This window comes from Anomalospiza imberbis, chromosome 1 (genome assembly GCF_031753505.1).
Source record: "Anomalospiza imberbis isolate Cuckoo-Finch-1a 21T00152 chromosome 1, ASM3175350v1, whole genome shotgun sequence".
NCBI classification, from domain to species: Eukaryota; Metazoa; Chordata; class Aves; order Passeriformes; family Viduidae; genus Anomalospiza; species Anomalospiza imberbis.
The window spans coordinates 106,799,199-106,816,346 of NC_089681.1; the positions used below are offsets into that span (position 1 = coordinate 106,799,199).

A 17,148-nucleotide genomic window follows, 5' to 3' on the forward strand; every position below is an offset into this window, starting at 1 on the left:
TACAAGCAAGAAATCTGCTGAGAGCGACTTGTTATTTTTTAGATTTGACAGGCTGACTTCTTCCTGTCCTCTCTGGGAATATCCTTTGGTATCCACCTCCATGGCTGTTTTTTAGATTCACACTCCATACCAAGATGGTCCAGCTCCAGCACCCACAACTTCCTTGAAGCTCAGCATTGCAGGCTTTCACACTGTTCCTCTTTCCATAAAAGCCCTGTTTATTTCTCTGACCACACATTTGTATTTTAAGACCTTGTGGTTTATGACCAGTCAGGATTAAAGCCAGCAACACTTCCAGCATTGCTGCTTTGCCTTCACATGTATCTCAAAACATGGAGGGAACATTTGCCAAAGGAACTAGAGGATTTATATTGAGACAAGCTGGCTTGTAGGGGGTAATCATGACCTACAGCAGAGTCTTGGAAAACATCAGGAGCAGGGTCCAAAGTAATGCTCACTGAAGGGCTGTGCAAAAGAGACCTAACTTCACATGCAGTCCTGCAGCAGTTGAAACTTCACAGACTAGTGTGAGACACTGTCTTCTACATGGATGGTCTTCTCTCCTACATGGGATGCTGGAGAGGAGGAGGGAGAAGTCATCACCACCTCAGTGGGTGAAGGAGAGGGACTCTTGGTGCCACTGCAGCCCTGTTCATTGCGGAGGAAGTGGGAGGCAGCCTGGGAAGAACTGGCTCCAGGCTGGGACCTGAGGTGTCACCGCCCCCAGCACCACTACTGCTGCCAAACAGGGCTGAGGGAGGGACCTTCCTTCTGGGCTAGCTTGTATTTCAGAATGAAATTTCCCAGCAGCAAGGGAGAAAAGGAAGGAAATCTTATTTTCCTATAAAAGGATTCACTGCCTGTATCCTGTGTATGGCATGTGACTGGGATGATAACGGGGCAGGAGGGGGAGAATCCTATAAAGTGTATCACAGGGTGGGAGGCTTTCACTTCCTGCTCTTCCCCTCTGCCTTTGTTATCTCCAGCCTTCAGCTATATCCCTGGAGCTGCTCTGAAGAGAAAGACAAATAGAAGAAAGCACTCCAATCACATTGACACAACTCCATTCCTTCAGCAAGCTATAGAGATATTTTTATTTTATAGTCATTTGAACAGCAGAGAGTTTGGCAATAGTGATATCCTCAGAAGCGTGTACTCTGCATTTGTGTGTGTGTGTGTGCGTTTCCAGCTTGGCTCAGACTTGATGGCTTGGAAGACCTATCACCATGCTGCTTTTAAAGAAAGCAGCAAACTGCAATACCTGTCCTACGGGCAGGATCCTGTCTTGACATCTCCAACCTGGAAGTGCAGGGTGTGTGACCCAAACTGGAGGGGTTATTACCAAGCACTGGACTGAAAAGAACCACTGATAACTTTTAGCCAACAGCCAGAAAAGCTCTGTTAAGCTGCCAGAGTGACCTGCACTTCTTTCCCACCATTGCTGGGTTTTGGTTTTTTTTTTTTTTTGCTTTGTTTTGTTTTATTTTTGGTTTTGTTTAGTTTTTTTACTTTAAACCTTTTCTCAGTAAAAATCACTGAGGTCAGATCTTCAGCTGGGCATGACTATATTGGCACAAACAGTGCTCAGCAGATTTGTTTGCTGAGAACCAGCAAAGATTGGACTAGTTCATCTGGATTCCCATCATGTAAACAGATCAGATCATTTCTAAAGCTGCTGGAGTGAGTTGTCCTGGGGCTTGTTTTCAATATATAGTTATTTTTATACAGCAACATACTTCCTAAGAGTATTACATTTATGTTATTTATGTAATACACACATCTATTTCTAGTAATATGTTGACGAACTATGCTCCAAGTCTCTGCTGCTTTCCCCTTGATAGCGCAGCACAAATAAAGCTTTTGATGGGTTTTTTCAAAGGATCTGGCAGTGGGTCTTGCTCCCCCACTTAAGTCAGTGAAACTGGCTTCTGGCTGGTGAGAATGGACCAACATGCCTGTAACTTGCTGATTCATTCGTACATGTAATTTAACTGGTTGAGCACTGGTACCCTGCCAAATAAGCCCAATTGCATCTCTCAATGAAAAGCAGGAGCAGCTCTCTTTGCTCATTGAGACAGGATCTTGATCCTCACAAGACTAAAGTGGAACACTGTGAGGAACACAGAATTCTCACGAATTGCTGCCAGGGCTTATAGGGAAGCAAAACAAGCGAAGAAAGCAGAAACTGCCTATACTGGTGTCCCAAGAAAGCTCAGCAAAATGGGAAAGGACACTCCAGAGTGACAGCCCGAGGCAGCCAAGGCAGCTGTATGCCAGGCTGGACTGCTGCATTGGTTCTTTGCTGGAAAAACTGAGCTGTCCTAACACATTCCCTGTGTAAAAAAATATATATCTATAAATCGTGCCTTAGGAAGAGCAGTGCAGCTGCAAACAGGGCTGGATGTGGCCAAAGGAAATGCTCTAGGGCTCTAGAACCCAACAGCGAGCCGCGATGACTCTCTTTGCAAAGGGTGACTCTACTGAGTGAACACGTGCGTGTGGGTGTGCAGATGGACGTGGAGGCATACACACAGCTACAGCTTCATCATCCTGCTGCCCAGGGTGGAGACTGGGCTGGGAGAGCAGGGGGGAGGCCCTGCCGCTACACAATCATGAACTGGCAGACGTAGGGCAGCTGCTCTCGGCACCTCTTGTCAAACCACTTGCCATTGGCGGTCCCCGATAAAGCCGCACAGTTTTCCAGCTTGCCGCCGTCAGGCTGGGTGGTGATTTCAGTCTCCCAGTTCTTGTAGCGGACGGGGCTGCCTGTCATGTCGACCCACTTGCCCTCCATGGCCATGTCGTTAAGGCCCAGCCAGATCTCAGCCTCCGAGCCGACACTCTTGCGCATGTAGTCGTAGAGGGCATCGTTCTCCTCCCCGTTCTGGGGCGTGCTGAGTGTGCCGCCCTGAGAGATGCAGTTTTCACTGGCCTCATGGTATGTCTTGGTCTCCGAAAATGCCAGAAAGCATTTCAGATGAATTTTGGTGCCTTTCAGGCAAACTGAGAGGTTACCACACAAACAGAATAAAAAAGATAGAAAGAGAATTTGGTTTAAAAATGGTGCCCAGGAAGAGGCAGCAGCAGCAAATGCAGCAACCAAACTGCAAATTTAATTTCTTAGGCTGCACAGTGACCCTTAGCAGCACAGGATTCCAAGGCCCCCTTTTTCTCCTATGCAGGGTGGGACACAGTCATAGGGATGTGCCCTCTCCCTCTGCAAATCATTGGATGAAACAGAATTCCAGGGTGCCCCTGCCACCCTTCTGGGCTCTGCTGCTGCTGGAGCAGAGGCACAACATGGTCCTCCTGCTCTTTCCCCTGGCCTTGTTCTTCCCCAGCCAATGATACTCCTTCTGTGATGAATTTGTTGGAAATACGGTTGGTAATGGGCATTGCCGGGTGTTGGAGTGTTTTGGGAAAAAGCCTGCATGCCAATTAAATCATCTTAATTATGCAAGATGAAAAAAAAAGTCTCTTTTAATAAGCTTTGATCAGCAGCATCGTGCTTGCATAGCTTGAGGTCTTCAGAGGAAATTTCTACTTGCCTCTGATTTTAGTTTTAAGGATATAAATTTATTTTGTTTTTCTTTAAGCTCTAAACCTTAAGAGTGCAGGGTGCTGTAGCCAAACAATACCTAATCAGAGTCACAGATTAATATCCAAACCAATTACTTCTCAATGAATGTGAGCTTGGAACTAAAGCCTTGATTTTGCTTGTGTTCATTTTCTTTTAAGGAGAAAAATCTCCTTAATTTGCATTTTCATCTAATTTCTGCTTCGTGTTTTGCAAATCCTACTCCTACTGATGTCAGTGAAGTTTGCACAGAATAACTATGGAGCACATCTGGAAGATGGACATTTTGGGACTGTCCTCTGTGTATGTTTAATGAAGCGGGACTGACCCGCAGCGCAGTTCCCTGGGCAATACCATGGTGTGCATATGAGACCAGGTTGCCATTTCACTGGGGTTCAGACAAAAGAGTAAACTGCATTTGGTTAAAGCACAGACTAATCCAAATCCCATCCCTCCACCTAATAAAGTAAAATGAACATCTGGCTTAGCATCATAGGAATATCCAGATGGGAAGCACACAAAGAGGGGGGCCCCACACTGCACAGCTCCTGTCATTAACTGCCCAAGGAGGTTCACAAGCCCGCAGGAACTGCAGAGACCCACACTCTGCTTAGATCCCCCAACCTCTCTCCCCATGGTAGGCTTGTTGCTGTGGGGTGCTTGGGCATCTTTCATCAAGACGTGCAGCAATTGCAGCCACATTATGAGCTGCATTATGACCTCTCTCAAAGTAAAAGTTGTGTGTTCTTCAGCAAGCCCTTTACCTGTCTGGAGTGCTTGTTTTTCCTTCAGTAGAGCAACCTCCTGAGAGATGTTGTCAATCATGGCCTTCAGGTCTTCAAACATTTTGAGGCTCACACCATCTGTTGGAGAAATCAAAGAAGGAGCACAAATATTAGTTGTATCCCGGGGAGGAAACCAAATCTGTTCCTATCATCAAAACTCCATGTTTCTTTGCCCTCAGAGGAGGATAAACAAAAGGAATCCACTAAGTCAGCACCTGTGTCCCCTTGCACATCCATCAGAGGGCGTGTTTGCTTGCCAGCCTGGTTCCACTATCAGTAACAACCTTGTTTTCTTGGTTCAGGTTTTGGGACTGTGGACCCCATGAGTCTTCCAGCTGCAGGGGTCATCCTTTGGGTTGGCAGTGCTGGGGAAGAGATCACATGCATGAGCACTGCAACATGCAGGCTTGTCTCTGGAGCCCCTGTGTAGAGCAGTCATCAAGGGTGGTGCTGCATTGGGGTCGAGCTCCCAAAATGCAGGATGACACCCCACCTGAACAGAAGTCCTGACACACACAGATGTTTTGTGGGCAACTTGAAGCTAATGATGAACAGAATTTATTTTTTCAAAAACATGCTCTCTCTCTATTCACAGCACACCCTCCTGGCTTCCCTTAAACATCTTAACACATGATGTTCTCTGTGTGCACTCCTGGCTGCACCCACCTCTTGTCTGGTGTCACTGGTGGGTTGGTAGGAAAGCACTTTGCTCACCAGGCTGATGCCTGGAAGGGCTGCAGATCCTACCTCCACTAGATCTGCTTCTGCAACACCAGCCCCAGCCTCTGCCCACCAACCACACCATCCTTTGGACCATCACAGCTGCCTCTGCCCCATCTCTACCTTCATCACCCCCAGTGTAGGTACCCAAACACGGTCCAGAGCTGCTGTCCTGCTGTGAGAAGACACCTCTTTAGCTGGAGAGCTGGCTCTTAAAGCCTACATCTTGCTATGTGTGCTGCTTCTGCAACAGCTCCAACCAGTTATTAATCAGTACTTGGACTTCTCCAAGACAGGAGCAAAGGGACCATTTGCACCTTGAAGGTGGTGGGAGATTGGACATTGAGGCACTTGTATGCGTCTAGTAGTTCTCCTGGAGTGAAAGGGGACAGTTTGCCCATGAATGCAGTAGGAGGAGCTTCCTTGAGGCACCAAGGCAGGCAAGTAGGGAAGCAGCCTGGGTGCAGATCAAAACCACCAACCCAAGATTACATGGTGCCACGAATATGAAAATCCAGACACATCAGGAGGAGAGCATTAAGCAGCTTTACTCATTGCTCAATTAACTTTAATGGATTCACTTAACACTGAGGCACTAGATATTATTTTGCTGCCTTTGATGAAAACACTTTGTGGGAAATGGCTAATTAATCATGGGGTTTTTTTCCCATGCAAGCCTGTCTTGCAGCAGAACAAATGTTCTAAGGTTTAAGTAACATCCAAAGGCCATAGCAGGACACTGCTAATGAGTCTTGCTAAGAACTCCTTACAGTGTTCCAGCTGGGTTTGCTGGTGGGTTCCCACCTTGAGGATCCCTGCCATGAAAGGTGACATGTCTCCTTGGTAACTACCTAAGAGGCCTGTCCCTTTCCAGTACCTCATTTCCAAATCCTGGGCCACAAGATGTTCCTACAGCACTGCATTCACTGGGATATTTCACAGAGAGCCAGGACTGGCTGACTCACCCTTCAGCTATAAAGTGAGGACCACGGCTACATCAACAGACATTGTGCTGTTTTATTGCCACGGGTTTTTGTCTCAGCGCTGTCATTTCCTCAAGGCTCACCTCCTGAAGCCTGGGATCAAGCCTTTTTACAGTCTGGGTTTTCTGTGATGGAAGCCAGCATACTGGTGATCCCGTGGGAGCTGGAGTGGGTCCCTGTGCAGGACCGTGATTAAGCAGGATTAAGCATGGGCAGAGGCAAGATCAAAAGGAAACTCACAGAACTGTGGGTCAAAATAGCCTGTTGGTTTGAAACCCTGGCCAGGAATGTATTTAAAGCTGCAAATGGGAACTCTCACCCATTCTGATTATATGCCAAATAACATAAAAATCCCTCTGTACTTAATTTTAATGTCTTAATGATTCCTGTATGAAATTTGGATATTTATATATGTTTCTTAGCTTTGCCTGGAGATCCAAACAGCTTTCTGTCCCTCAGAAGAATGAGTATTGCTCTGGTTCACAATGTCTGTCATCAAAGTTCTCTGGCCACCAGTATTTCTTCCAACACCAGGCATTTCTTCAAAGGTAGAAGTGGAACAGTCAGGTCTCATATTGCAGTCTGTCCCTGGATCAAAGGAGGAGACTGAACATATCCACTGGATTTACAGCAGTGTAAATGTTCACAGGCATTTTCAGGGAAGAGCACCCAGACAAGAATACTATGAAATTTTGGGTAGTAGGTGGCATTAGGCAAGAAGCCCAAATTACTCCCTACCCACTGAATGAAGCATCCAGACTCTCACTTCTGTCTCCAGTTACCTTAGAAATACATGTGAGAACTATGCAAAGATGCTCCCTTCCATGATCCCAGCACCCCACCATCTGTGAGGAACGGGACCTCCCCTGGGGCTGATGCCTGCACCCTCAAGGCATGGTGTGTCAAAGCTGCCCAGGCAGGGATGCCAGTGCCTGCCTTCCCTGGGCATTTTTTTGGATGAGACCTCCAGAGCTAACAGACTAGGGCAAATCCCATCCATACCCCAAGACATTTGGGCTCAGGGAGAGTTTGCTGAGCTACTGCATTTGGAACAATAACTGGGGAGTACTTTGAGGGGCAAAACCACAACAGCAGGCAAAGTGAATGTGCTGTCTTAGCATTTTCTAAATACTGTGGTTCGGCTTTTCAATATTGAAATAGCATCATCTTTCATTCTGAAGCAGATCCAAACATAAGCAATAATTACAAAAAAAAAATAAAAAAAGAATTTTTTTTTAAAAAAGTACAACATAAAAAGCTTGGCTTAAACCAGTGCTTTCTTTTCTAATGTTTGTGGTTTGGTTGCATAGATTAAAAAAAAAAATCCAGCTAAACACCCCAATCCTCCAGTGGCTTTGCTCTTCCTGACCCTCCCAGGCAAAGTTCAGGGATAGATGCCTGGATGAAGATGAGATGGGGCCATCCTGCCATTGTTCAGAACAGAAGTGTCTGAGCCCTGGCCCCTGTGGTGGCTGGGCAGGCAGGCTTGGATGTAGAGGCAAAGAGGAGCTTCATAGGGGATTTTTAGCATTTTTCTCCCTCTTTTCCTACCCTCTGGCATTGGTAAAAATCTGAAAAATATTAACCAAGAAATACTGAAATTTTCCAGTAAAGGCAGGACAGTTGATCCCCTATGGGACTGGATGGGAGTCATCAGAAAATGCCAAGTTGCTGGGTTTTTCCCTTTTCTCCACAAAAAAATATGACCTCTCCTTTGAAAAGAAATCCTGACTAAAACATGCCACCAGCTGGCCTAGATGGCTTGATTTTCAGGACACCCCCCTCAAAAGTTTTTAAATCAGAGCCAAATTTTCCTGTCAAAGAGGTGATTTTTCTCCCACCTTCTTGTCACTAATTGATTACAAAAGCAGTTGCAATGACACCTAGAGAAACATAGGATTTCTTTAAGAAATGTCTCTCTCTGGTACCTCCAGTGAGTGCAATGTATGCATGTGCCCTATATGAGCCTAAGGGGTATTTTTTGCTCTGGAAAACCGTCAGACTGTTTTCTCTGTTATTCCATATCCTGCAGAATAAGATGTGGAATAAGCAGCTCAGTTTATGAATTCATAGAAAGATCTAATGGGAGAAAAGGCAGAAATTTCTCAAGGATGGAATCTGACAAAAATAGCTACTGGGTGAGTGTATACAACAGCCTGGCCAAGTGAATTCCAGGGATGCTTCTTCCTTGCTCCCCACTTCGTTCCAAGCAGGAAAGCGCCTGCCAGGAGCAGTCCAAGCCCGCACAGCTGCGGTCAGACACATCAGGCAGGCAGGCAAGCTCACTTGCTGCTTCCTCACCTCATCTGCCTTCTCCTGCACTTAATGTGCACTGAGTCAAGGATGGGACAGGACGAAAGCAGGAGAAGAAAAGGAGAAACAAACCCACTAGGGAATAGAGAACCCAGGCACCTTCGTGTGTGCCCTGCTGTCTGGCAAGCCTGAGTAGTCAGAGCTCGTGTCCGGTGTGAAATACACCCCAGGCTACCAGTTTTAAATGAAGAGCCCTGTTGATGCTCAAAGGCTTGGGTATTTTCTGCCTGCTCTTATCTCCAAAATTGTCTATCATCTGCCACTTACTTGCTGCTGAAAAATGAATGAGAAAGGGTGAGGAGGTTTATAGAAAGGGAGAGTTTATTAGAGGAAAAGCTTGGGATGAACCTTAGAGGAAACACGGAAAACACGTTTCCTCTGAAATTCAGACTAAGCTGTCCCATCAAATTTATTCAAGGTAGGAACCCACCAAAACCGTTTCAATACCCTCACTATTTTACAAAAGAGATGCACAATCATTCCCACGGAGGAGGGAAGGAGGAAGACGCTTTACTCGGTTTTTCGATGTTTTTTATGAAGTTTCACTAAAGCACTGTTAAATGCCCAGACGAGTGGGCTGATTGCAGCCCCCAAAAGCCCTGCAAGTCTTCCTTGCAAAGAAGCTGCCGCTAACCTTACCTTTCTTGGAAGCCGCCGCCGTTTTTTGCCGGGCTTTGCCGTTCTGCTGGTCGGCGACCTGGGCGAGGGAGAGGAGGCAGAGGAGGAGGCAGGCTCCCCGGAGCGCCATGCCGCTGCCGTCCGGTCCGAGCGGAGCTGCAGCGGCTCTGCCCTCACACCGCCGCCCGGACACCGGCTGGAGTCAGGAATGGCTGTCCCAGAAAAGCCTCCCGCTGAGCCCGGGCCAGCGCAGCCTCCCGGCCCCGGGGGGGCTCAGACGGCCCCGGCCAAGGCTGAAAACCTCCCAGAGGGGTTGCAGCTCTTAGCACGCCGCTTGTTCGTCTTAAAAAGAAACAAAACAAAACAAAACACAAAACACCTACCAAAAAAAAAAAAAAAAAAACCAAAGGGTGGGGGGGGGGGGCGCGAATGAATGTACCGTCAGTCTGCTAAGCTAAACATAAGGAAAGGCTGGGAGTGTAGCTGGAGCGGTTTCCTGTGGCGTTCAGCACAACGCCACGAGTTTGATCTGGCGCGTCAGCGATGGCAACAGCAGCGCCAGGTGTGCCAGAGCGCTTGGGCGGCCGAGGGAGCAGAGAGCGGCCGCCTGTCCCCCGCCCCTCAGCAGCGATGCCCCTAAGCGCTGCGCCGGCACCAGCACAGGCGGAGGGAGCGCCTGGGGGGACTGAGCACCCTGGTCCCTTGCTGAGGGTAGGGTGGCTCTTACCCCTCTAAAAAGCAGTCCCGCTGTGGCTTTGGTAGGGTCGTCCCGCTAGCATTGCTTCTCCATGGGATCTCCAGTGGGACTTGGGATCAGGGGCACATGTTCCACAAAGCCATCCTGCCCGAGGCCCCTTTGCAGGTTCCCAGCCTGACTTCTCGGACCAGCTGGGCTGTGCTGAGCAGCTCTGCAGCCTAAACCGACACTACTGCCTGGTTTTTTGGGTGGTGTGATTGTTCAGCAGCTGCAGCACAGGCAGGTAAGTCCTTCCCACAGCAGGAACAGCAGCAGTTTGAACAAGTTACAGGAAATTAATGTGGAGGGAGGAGAGGAGGGTTAAGCATTTTGGAGAACAAAGTGCTACAGACATCAGCCATTAACCTTCAAACTTTTCTGATATTTTAAGGCAAGTTGCCACCCAGAACAATGTGAACCTCTGTAGCTGTAGGAGCATAAAAGGTCTGAGATAACCAGGGATGTGGCTGGAAAAAGAGCTGCCATTGAGTTAGTTTGGCAACCACGGTGTTACCCTGCCTTACACTTCTGCTGAATAAGGAAAATCCTGCCCTGATGTCCTTCCTACCTGAACAGAGAGCGCTCTTGCAGTCCAAGTTTTTGAAGCATAGGAGGAACAGTTGGATTTCTGCTGCTCTCTATCACATGCACCAACCCTCACCCAAATTTAAACAGGAAAATACATATTTTGGGGATTTACCGTTCTCCTGCCTGGACTATCCCCAAATGGGATGGATGGAGCCCAAGAGATGCCAGACACCTACATACACATACATGTTTCCTTTCCTTTAAACTCCAAAGTACTTTTGGTAGGTAACTCAGTACCTCCCAGTTTTCCTTGGCTACAGATACGCTTGCCTGCCTTTGCTTTGATTCATGTGCTGCCAAGCTGGAGAAAAAAACCAAAACGCTCCCTTTACTGCTGGCCATGAAACAGATTGCTGTGGTGTGGAGTCTGACAGCAATTCCTAACCTCAGATTTCCAATCTGGGACCAACCAGAGTATTGCCCAGATCAAACAAGAAGAGCAGGGTGGCTTTCCATTACTCCCTGAAGAACAGGTCTGCACCAAAGAGACCCCTCCCTGTACCATCCAGCAGGTCCTGTGCTGGATGCCACCATCATTTTTCTTGAAAAATGAGAAAAATTAAAACAAGTAGACTCAAAACACTTGTCTCCAGCTGTAACACTATCCACAGGGGGCTTTGCCCCAGTTCTGTCCAGTGTAGACTGAAAATAAAAATCCTTGACATTACAAAAGCTCATAAACCCTGGCCCATCCAGATGGGGGCAAGTGGAAGTGTTGCTGCATTGGATCCAGCACGAGGATGCTTCAGGGAACAGCCATCCCCTGCCCAAGCTCCTGCTGAAGCCAGAGGTTCCAGTTAAATAATGGGGCTCTCAATGGTCATCCTTTGCTTTTGAGATCCCGATGATTCACGCTTCTTATGTAAGAGAGGTGTGGGAAGTGAGTAGAGGTAATCCTTTTTATTAGATGAACTAATAGAACTGGAAGTCATCAGCAAAATACTAAAATTATGCCAAGAAACCAAGGTTTTGTCCATGATTTTTAACAGCTGTGCAATTATGGATTTTACTTCTCAGAAAAAGCGCTTCACTCCCTGGTTTCAAGCCCAGTCTCCTGGTTAGAGAGAGCAGCTCCTGTTAATTGCAAGGTAACTGGTTTGAGATGAAAAAAAGAGAGCAGAAGAACCTATGCTTATGGAAACCATTCCAGGGCCGCAGGGAAGCAGACAGAAAAGTTTTTGTGGCTCTGGGAAACCCAGTAAGTAGGCTGGGATGCTGAATTTGGAATGCTTTCAGTTAGCAAAACAGTAGTTGGAATAAGCCCATGAAAGGAAGCTGGATGCTCCTGGCAGCAATGCAGACCTGTGATTTTGTCCCCAGCTAGGCAAGGAAATGGGCAGCAAGATCAGAGGCTATTTTGCTTTGGCTCCTAGGAAAAGAGCAGGTATGGCGAAGCCAAGATATGAGGCAGTGCTGCTGCACAATGGCTGGAAAGTGCAAGGGACTGGGTAACAGTATTCACACGGTTATTATCAAGATCAGCAATTACCAGACCTGGACTTTCAGTGCTAAGTCACCAATTCAAAGGCAGGCCACCCCAATGCTGAATGATGCCAGCTCTTTGCCTGAAGCTTCTCCTCTGGGAAGGCTCCTGCCTCCCCCACCAGCACCGACAGCAGGAAAGCAAAGGGGAGGCCCCAAAGCATCTTTACTTGCAGGGCCCTGCAGCTTGGGGGCTGGATCCATGACTGCGGCAGCACATTAGGGTTCATACCTCTGCTCCCTTGAGATTAGCTCAGTGCATTAGAGCCTGGTGCTAAAAATGCCAGGGTTGAGAGTTCAGTCCCTGTACAGGCCGTTCACTTAAGAGCCAGACTTGATGATCCTTGTGGGTCCTTTCCAGCTCGGAATATTCTGTGATTTGGTGACATCCACTCTGCAAGGGTAGGATCTATGTGTCAGTGGGGAACGGGAGAGAAACAGCAGTGGAAAGCAACAAATGCTCTGTGAGGAAGCGAGGCTAGCACAAGAAAATCTCTGATATTCATTAGCCACTGCCTGAACTCGTGCTGGCATAGTTCCTGACTTCCACCAGCATAAACATTGGAACAGGTTAAAATGGAGAGAGCCAAATCTATGGATCATTGTTTTGGAGACCAATCGAGAAGAAATGCAGTAACAGTTCAGGAAATGGCAGTTTTCATAAGGACAATGATGGGGAAAACCAAGGATTTTGCCAAAATGTTATCCCCAGCATCAACTTTAGGAAACTGGCTCTAAGCCTAAGGAGGAGACCTTCCCATCATATCCCATGTCAAGCACAGCTCACATCCCTACCCCACGTACACCAAGGGCTACAGGACAGAAGGATCCATTCTACAGTAGATCCTTGAGCCTTATACCAGATGCAATGTGGAGCACTTAAGTTCAAGTAGTATCAGCTGTTTAAAATCCTTCTGCTTGCAGAGGAGCTACACCAAAGGACTCACACTCCCTTTTGTTGTGAGACTGTACCTCCTGTAGGCTAGAGGTAATCTGTCTGTCTTCACTGCTCTATGTTTGCCCATCACCCAGATCACAAAGTCCAAACAGCCAAAGGAAAACTGTAGTGAACTGTCTAAATTTAACAGCAAAACTCTGGAGGAATTCCTGACTGTCTAGGTCCACTTCCTGTCACAGCATCAGTTCAAGTGAGGTCACCACTGAACTTGATGGTCATTTTTGGACTGACAAGTAGACAGCAGGTCTGTCAGCTTAGGCTCTTATTTCATGTTGTTCTCACTTTTGAGCATTACTTTGCTTTCATATTGCTGTGGATGCTGAATTCTGGACTATGAGAGAATTTCAACTTCAGTTTCATGAATTCCTTAATTTTTTGAATTGAGAGAAAAGTTTGCATGATCAGATAGCAGAAAGAAAGCAATCCATGGTCTTGAAAAGCCTCATTATGGTAAAGTTGGTCTTTTGCTGGAGGGAAGGAAGAGAGCTGGGACTTAAATCATGACTTTTCAATCCAAAGGTTTCCAGCTGTGAAAATAGCCAAACTTACCATCTGCCAAAACACAGAGAGAAGGGGCAGTGAGAGAGCTCCTCTGGAAAGGAGGGTCTGCAGGCTGGAGGTTCCTAGTACCTCCAGTGCCTGAGCACACTGGCTTGGCTGTGGTCCCTGCCACAGTCAGCTGGGTGGAGGAAATCAGAAAGGGCCTGGGAATTCCTTCTTAGCCCTCTGAAGGTACAAGCTGAGGGGGCTGCAGAAACTATGATGATCTCTCTCTAAATAAAGGAAAACAAATCTCATCAACAAATGGTGTGACATAAAAACTCAGCCACGCCTGTGCTGCTCATCTTACCCAAATCTTGAGATCAGGATAGCAACAGAGATGTTCACAGAGCTCAAGAGATAACCACAGCTTTATTAAAAAATGCTCCAGTCAATGAAATGGAGGTTTAAACCATCACCAGGAGTCATTAGCAGCATGTTTGAGATTCTAATGATGTTTTGCAGGAACAGCAAAAACATCTTTGTTCCTGGATAGCTAGAAATGCAGCTCCAAGAAAATAGCTAGAAATGCAGATCCAAGGAAAACCCAAGGCACTGCAGTTTCCCTGTGGGGAGACCCATACCAAAGTGCCCTGCTGTGGCTGAGCACTATCACTTTGAGCCTGGGACTTTGACAAAGGAAAAGAAGCCTCTGTGAGCACAGCTAACAGGAGCAGCCACATTTTGCCTTAGAAGGAAAAGCTGCCTTGCATGGGCAGGGAGTGCAATGGGACAGGAGTGCACTAGGAGACAAGAGTTTGAGAAGCAGTGAGAAATCACAGAGAGGCTGATGGCTGAAGAGATTCAGTACCATTTGCAGACCTGCTCTTGCATTTTTCTCCAGCATGTTAAAGGAACGGGGAGAACAAGGCTCTGGGGTCAGGACTGGAGCACTCAGCTAACCAATCACAGCTTTGCTTCTTCCACTTTCTGGGTGCCAGTGGCCACTGACCACAGGCAAAGGAAACCAGTGCCACGGCAGGACTGGAGAACACCCTGCTGCTGAGGAGGACAGTGGCATCTGCTGCAGTCCAAAAGAAAAGCTGGAGCAGTCCTAGCAGAAGTGGGTAAGCCTCAGGTAACTGCTGTTTACTCAGCAAATGCAGAAACACCCTATTGCCTATGTCAAATCAAGGTGCAAAATTCCTTGAAGAGACTTGCACACTCCAGTCTCACAGAAGCTGTGAGCAAGCTCTGGCTCACACCAATTTTGTCTACACCAGACTGTGCTGAAGGAAGGCTTCATTTAAAGCCTGACTGCAGGTGGCACAGCCACGCTCCTCCCCACTGCCTCCACAGGGCAGAATGAGCTCCCCTCTTCTCCCCAAGCTACACAATTACAGTGTTGAACTGTAGTTGTAAAACGTGGGCTGACAGGATTCCTGAGCTTGGTAAATCTGCCAGGTCCACTGCCTGGCCCTCTTCTGCTTCAAGGGGAATGATGTCCCTGTGAAACAGGTAAATTGCAGGTGTGTGCTTTCTAGGCAACAAGAGTAGAAGCCTAGAAGGAGTTTCTAGACTCCTCATCTCTAGTACACAGCTTTCAGCCTCTTGACACTCCCAGCAGAAGCAATTAATTTCTGGGACAAACAGAGAGCTATCCCACTCCACAGATGTTTCCTCTTAGTTCTACTGGACTCAAGTCAATGAAAACGTGGCAGTATCTGCACAGCAACACATGGAACTTTCCACCAGCCCAGATGGGAACAGGAGCATTCTGAGTTGAAATCTCCATGAAAATTATGCTATTTTTGTTTGGAAGAGAAGGGAGGGGTTAGAGGGAGCTAAGAAAATAGAAATTAGCCCTCAGCATGCCTGAGAACCACAGTCTCACAGATTTCTTGGCAGATACTGTATCAGCTGGGAGAGCTGCAGAACCTTTTACCCCTGTCAGAGCTTTGTTTACCCATTTGGGACACGAGCTGGTAGCAACAAACCTCCAGGGGCAGCTGAGACCAGCTAGCAGCTTGGTAATACTTTTGGCTGGGCTCATTATTTATATCTCAGCAGTGGAAGCAGACCCCATCTGAACTGGGGTCATTCTCCACACCTCTTGTTTTTCCATGCCAACAGATGGGGAGCAGTGAGACAGAAGGAACTGGACCCCTTGGGACCCCGAATTTGCTCGGTGCCTGCATACCCAGCTACAGAAGACCAGGGGGAGGACACACACGTAGGGGAGGCACTGTCGATGCTGGCACCACGTTAATTTACAGTGTTGCTCTGAGGAAGTGCTTGGCACCAAGTCTCTTTCTCTTGAGCACACAGCCTGGATCTCAGAGGGCTAAATATTTGCTATCCTTACTAAAAAATGGGGAGGGAGTGCTCACGTACTCCCCTCTACAGAGGCGTCAGTTCGCACACTTGAAACACAGTGATATTTCTTTTCCCACCACCACCTCCAGCTCTCATAAAAATATATTTAAAATTAAAAGGATCTGGAGAGGGGACAAGAAGCATCTTAAGTGATGTAACTTGCAAAATGCTTGGACATCCTTCAGCTGGAAAGCTGTGTAGAAATACACTATGCATATTACAAAATTCATCCTGAGCAGCTTTTTGTCTCCAATCACAAATCTGCAGTAAAACATTCAGAGAATGGCTGAGGTTCAAGACTTGCAGTCTCATTTACATTAACCATTTTTTTCTGAAACATTAAATAATAAATGATTTAAAAACTGCCTGTGATAAGTGTAAGGTACTTTAAAGGTTTTTTCTCCCTTCAGTTTTCTTTCTATGTTTTTACAAGCAGCTTTGCATGGCAATGAGTGGATCACAGCTACTGTAAAGCTGATGTCAGGTTAGTGTTTGCCTCACATAGAATAATTCTGCTGAAGTGATAAAAGACAGTATGTGCACTCATTGTCACTTCTTGGCTCTACTACTGTGTAGCAACATTACAACCTACCTAAACCATTACTTAAGGGACTGAAAAAATCCCAACCCTTCAAAATATGAACCTTGGGCAAATTTTGGGGGACCTTTTTTTTTAACACCTGTCTGCTTGTTATAGCAGTGGCTGCACATATCTGAAATACACGGTACTGCTGGAGTCACCTTGAATAATTACGTGTATGAGCTCTAGCAAAAGGACTGAAGAGGTTTGCGAACCTTAAGCACTCCATGTATTTTAATGTGATCATGATTATTATTTTGAGCTGTAATAGGTTCTGTCCTGTATCTACAGCTTTCCTTCAGCAAAACCCTTCCTTCCCTTTTCCCCAACAAACATGTTACAGTCAAGAGAATATTCTTAATCTGATATTATAAAATTGAAACAGAAAATTCAGAAAATGTTGCTTGACAAAGAGCTAAATAACTCCTGGATTATTGTAGTAATTTCTGCCATAAAGTTTGTTCAAAACAATCCTTAACACTTGCAGATTAAATACTAGCTTCTTAAAAATCAACTTCTTCCTTTGACTTTTTCCATCTGTTGTCTCTTCTTATGAAGCCAGATAAACACCTCTTATTCTTTGCTGGCCATCCAACTGATGTAGGGGGGGAATCCACTCCACTGCTTTCAATACCTGGTGATGCAACTTGTATCCATGACTTATCTGTAATCCTCTGCTTTTCCCTGTGAAGGATCATTATTGACAGCCACTATGCTTTTCCTGCTAAATTATCGAACTCTTAAAGATCAACTTAGTTTTCCATTTACCTTGGTCATGACCCTTCTCCTTAGCCAGAGTGAGATGTTTTGGCTGAGTTACTATTGCACCTGTTGGCAAAAGGAATAGGTGGCGCTCTAGGGAGCAGGGCAGTCAAAGCATAGCCTGAGTTGGAAGGAACTCACTGGGATCATCAAAGCTCAACTCCTGTACAGGACACCAAGAGTCACACCA

At 46.7% G+C, this 17,148-nt stretch overlaps 1 protein-coding gene across 1 annotated transcript; it reads right to left on the bottom strand.

Moving 5' to 3' along the window:
* Positions 1-2,516: 2,516 nt before the first annotated feature.
* On the bottom strand, positions 2,517-9,262 carry CLEC3B (C-type lectin domain family 3 member B). Its single transcript, XM_068204406.1, has 3 exons — positions 9,018-9,262; positions 4,342-4,440; positions 2,517-3,003 (listed from the first exon to the last, which is right to left on the bottom strand). The coding sequence occupies exons 1-3, from the start codon at positions 9,124-9,126 to the stop codon at positions 2,603-2,605; spliced, it is 609 nt and encodes a 202-aa protein (XP_068060507.1). The 5' UTR covers positions 9,127-9,262; the 3' UTR covers positions 2,517-2,602.
* Between the last annotated feature and the right edge of the window lie 7,886 nt (positions 9,263-17,148).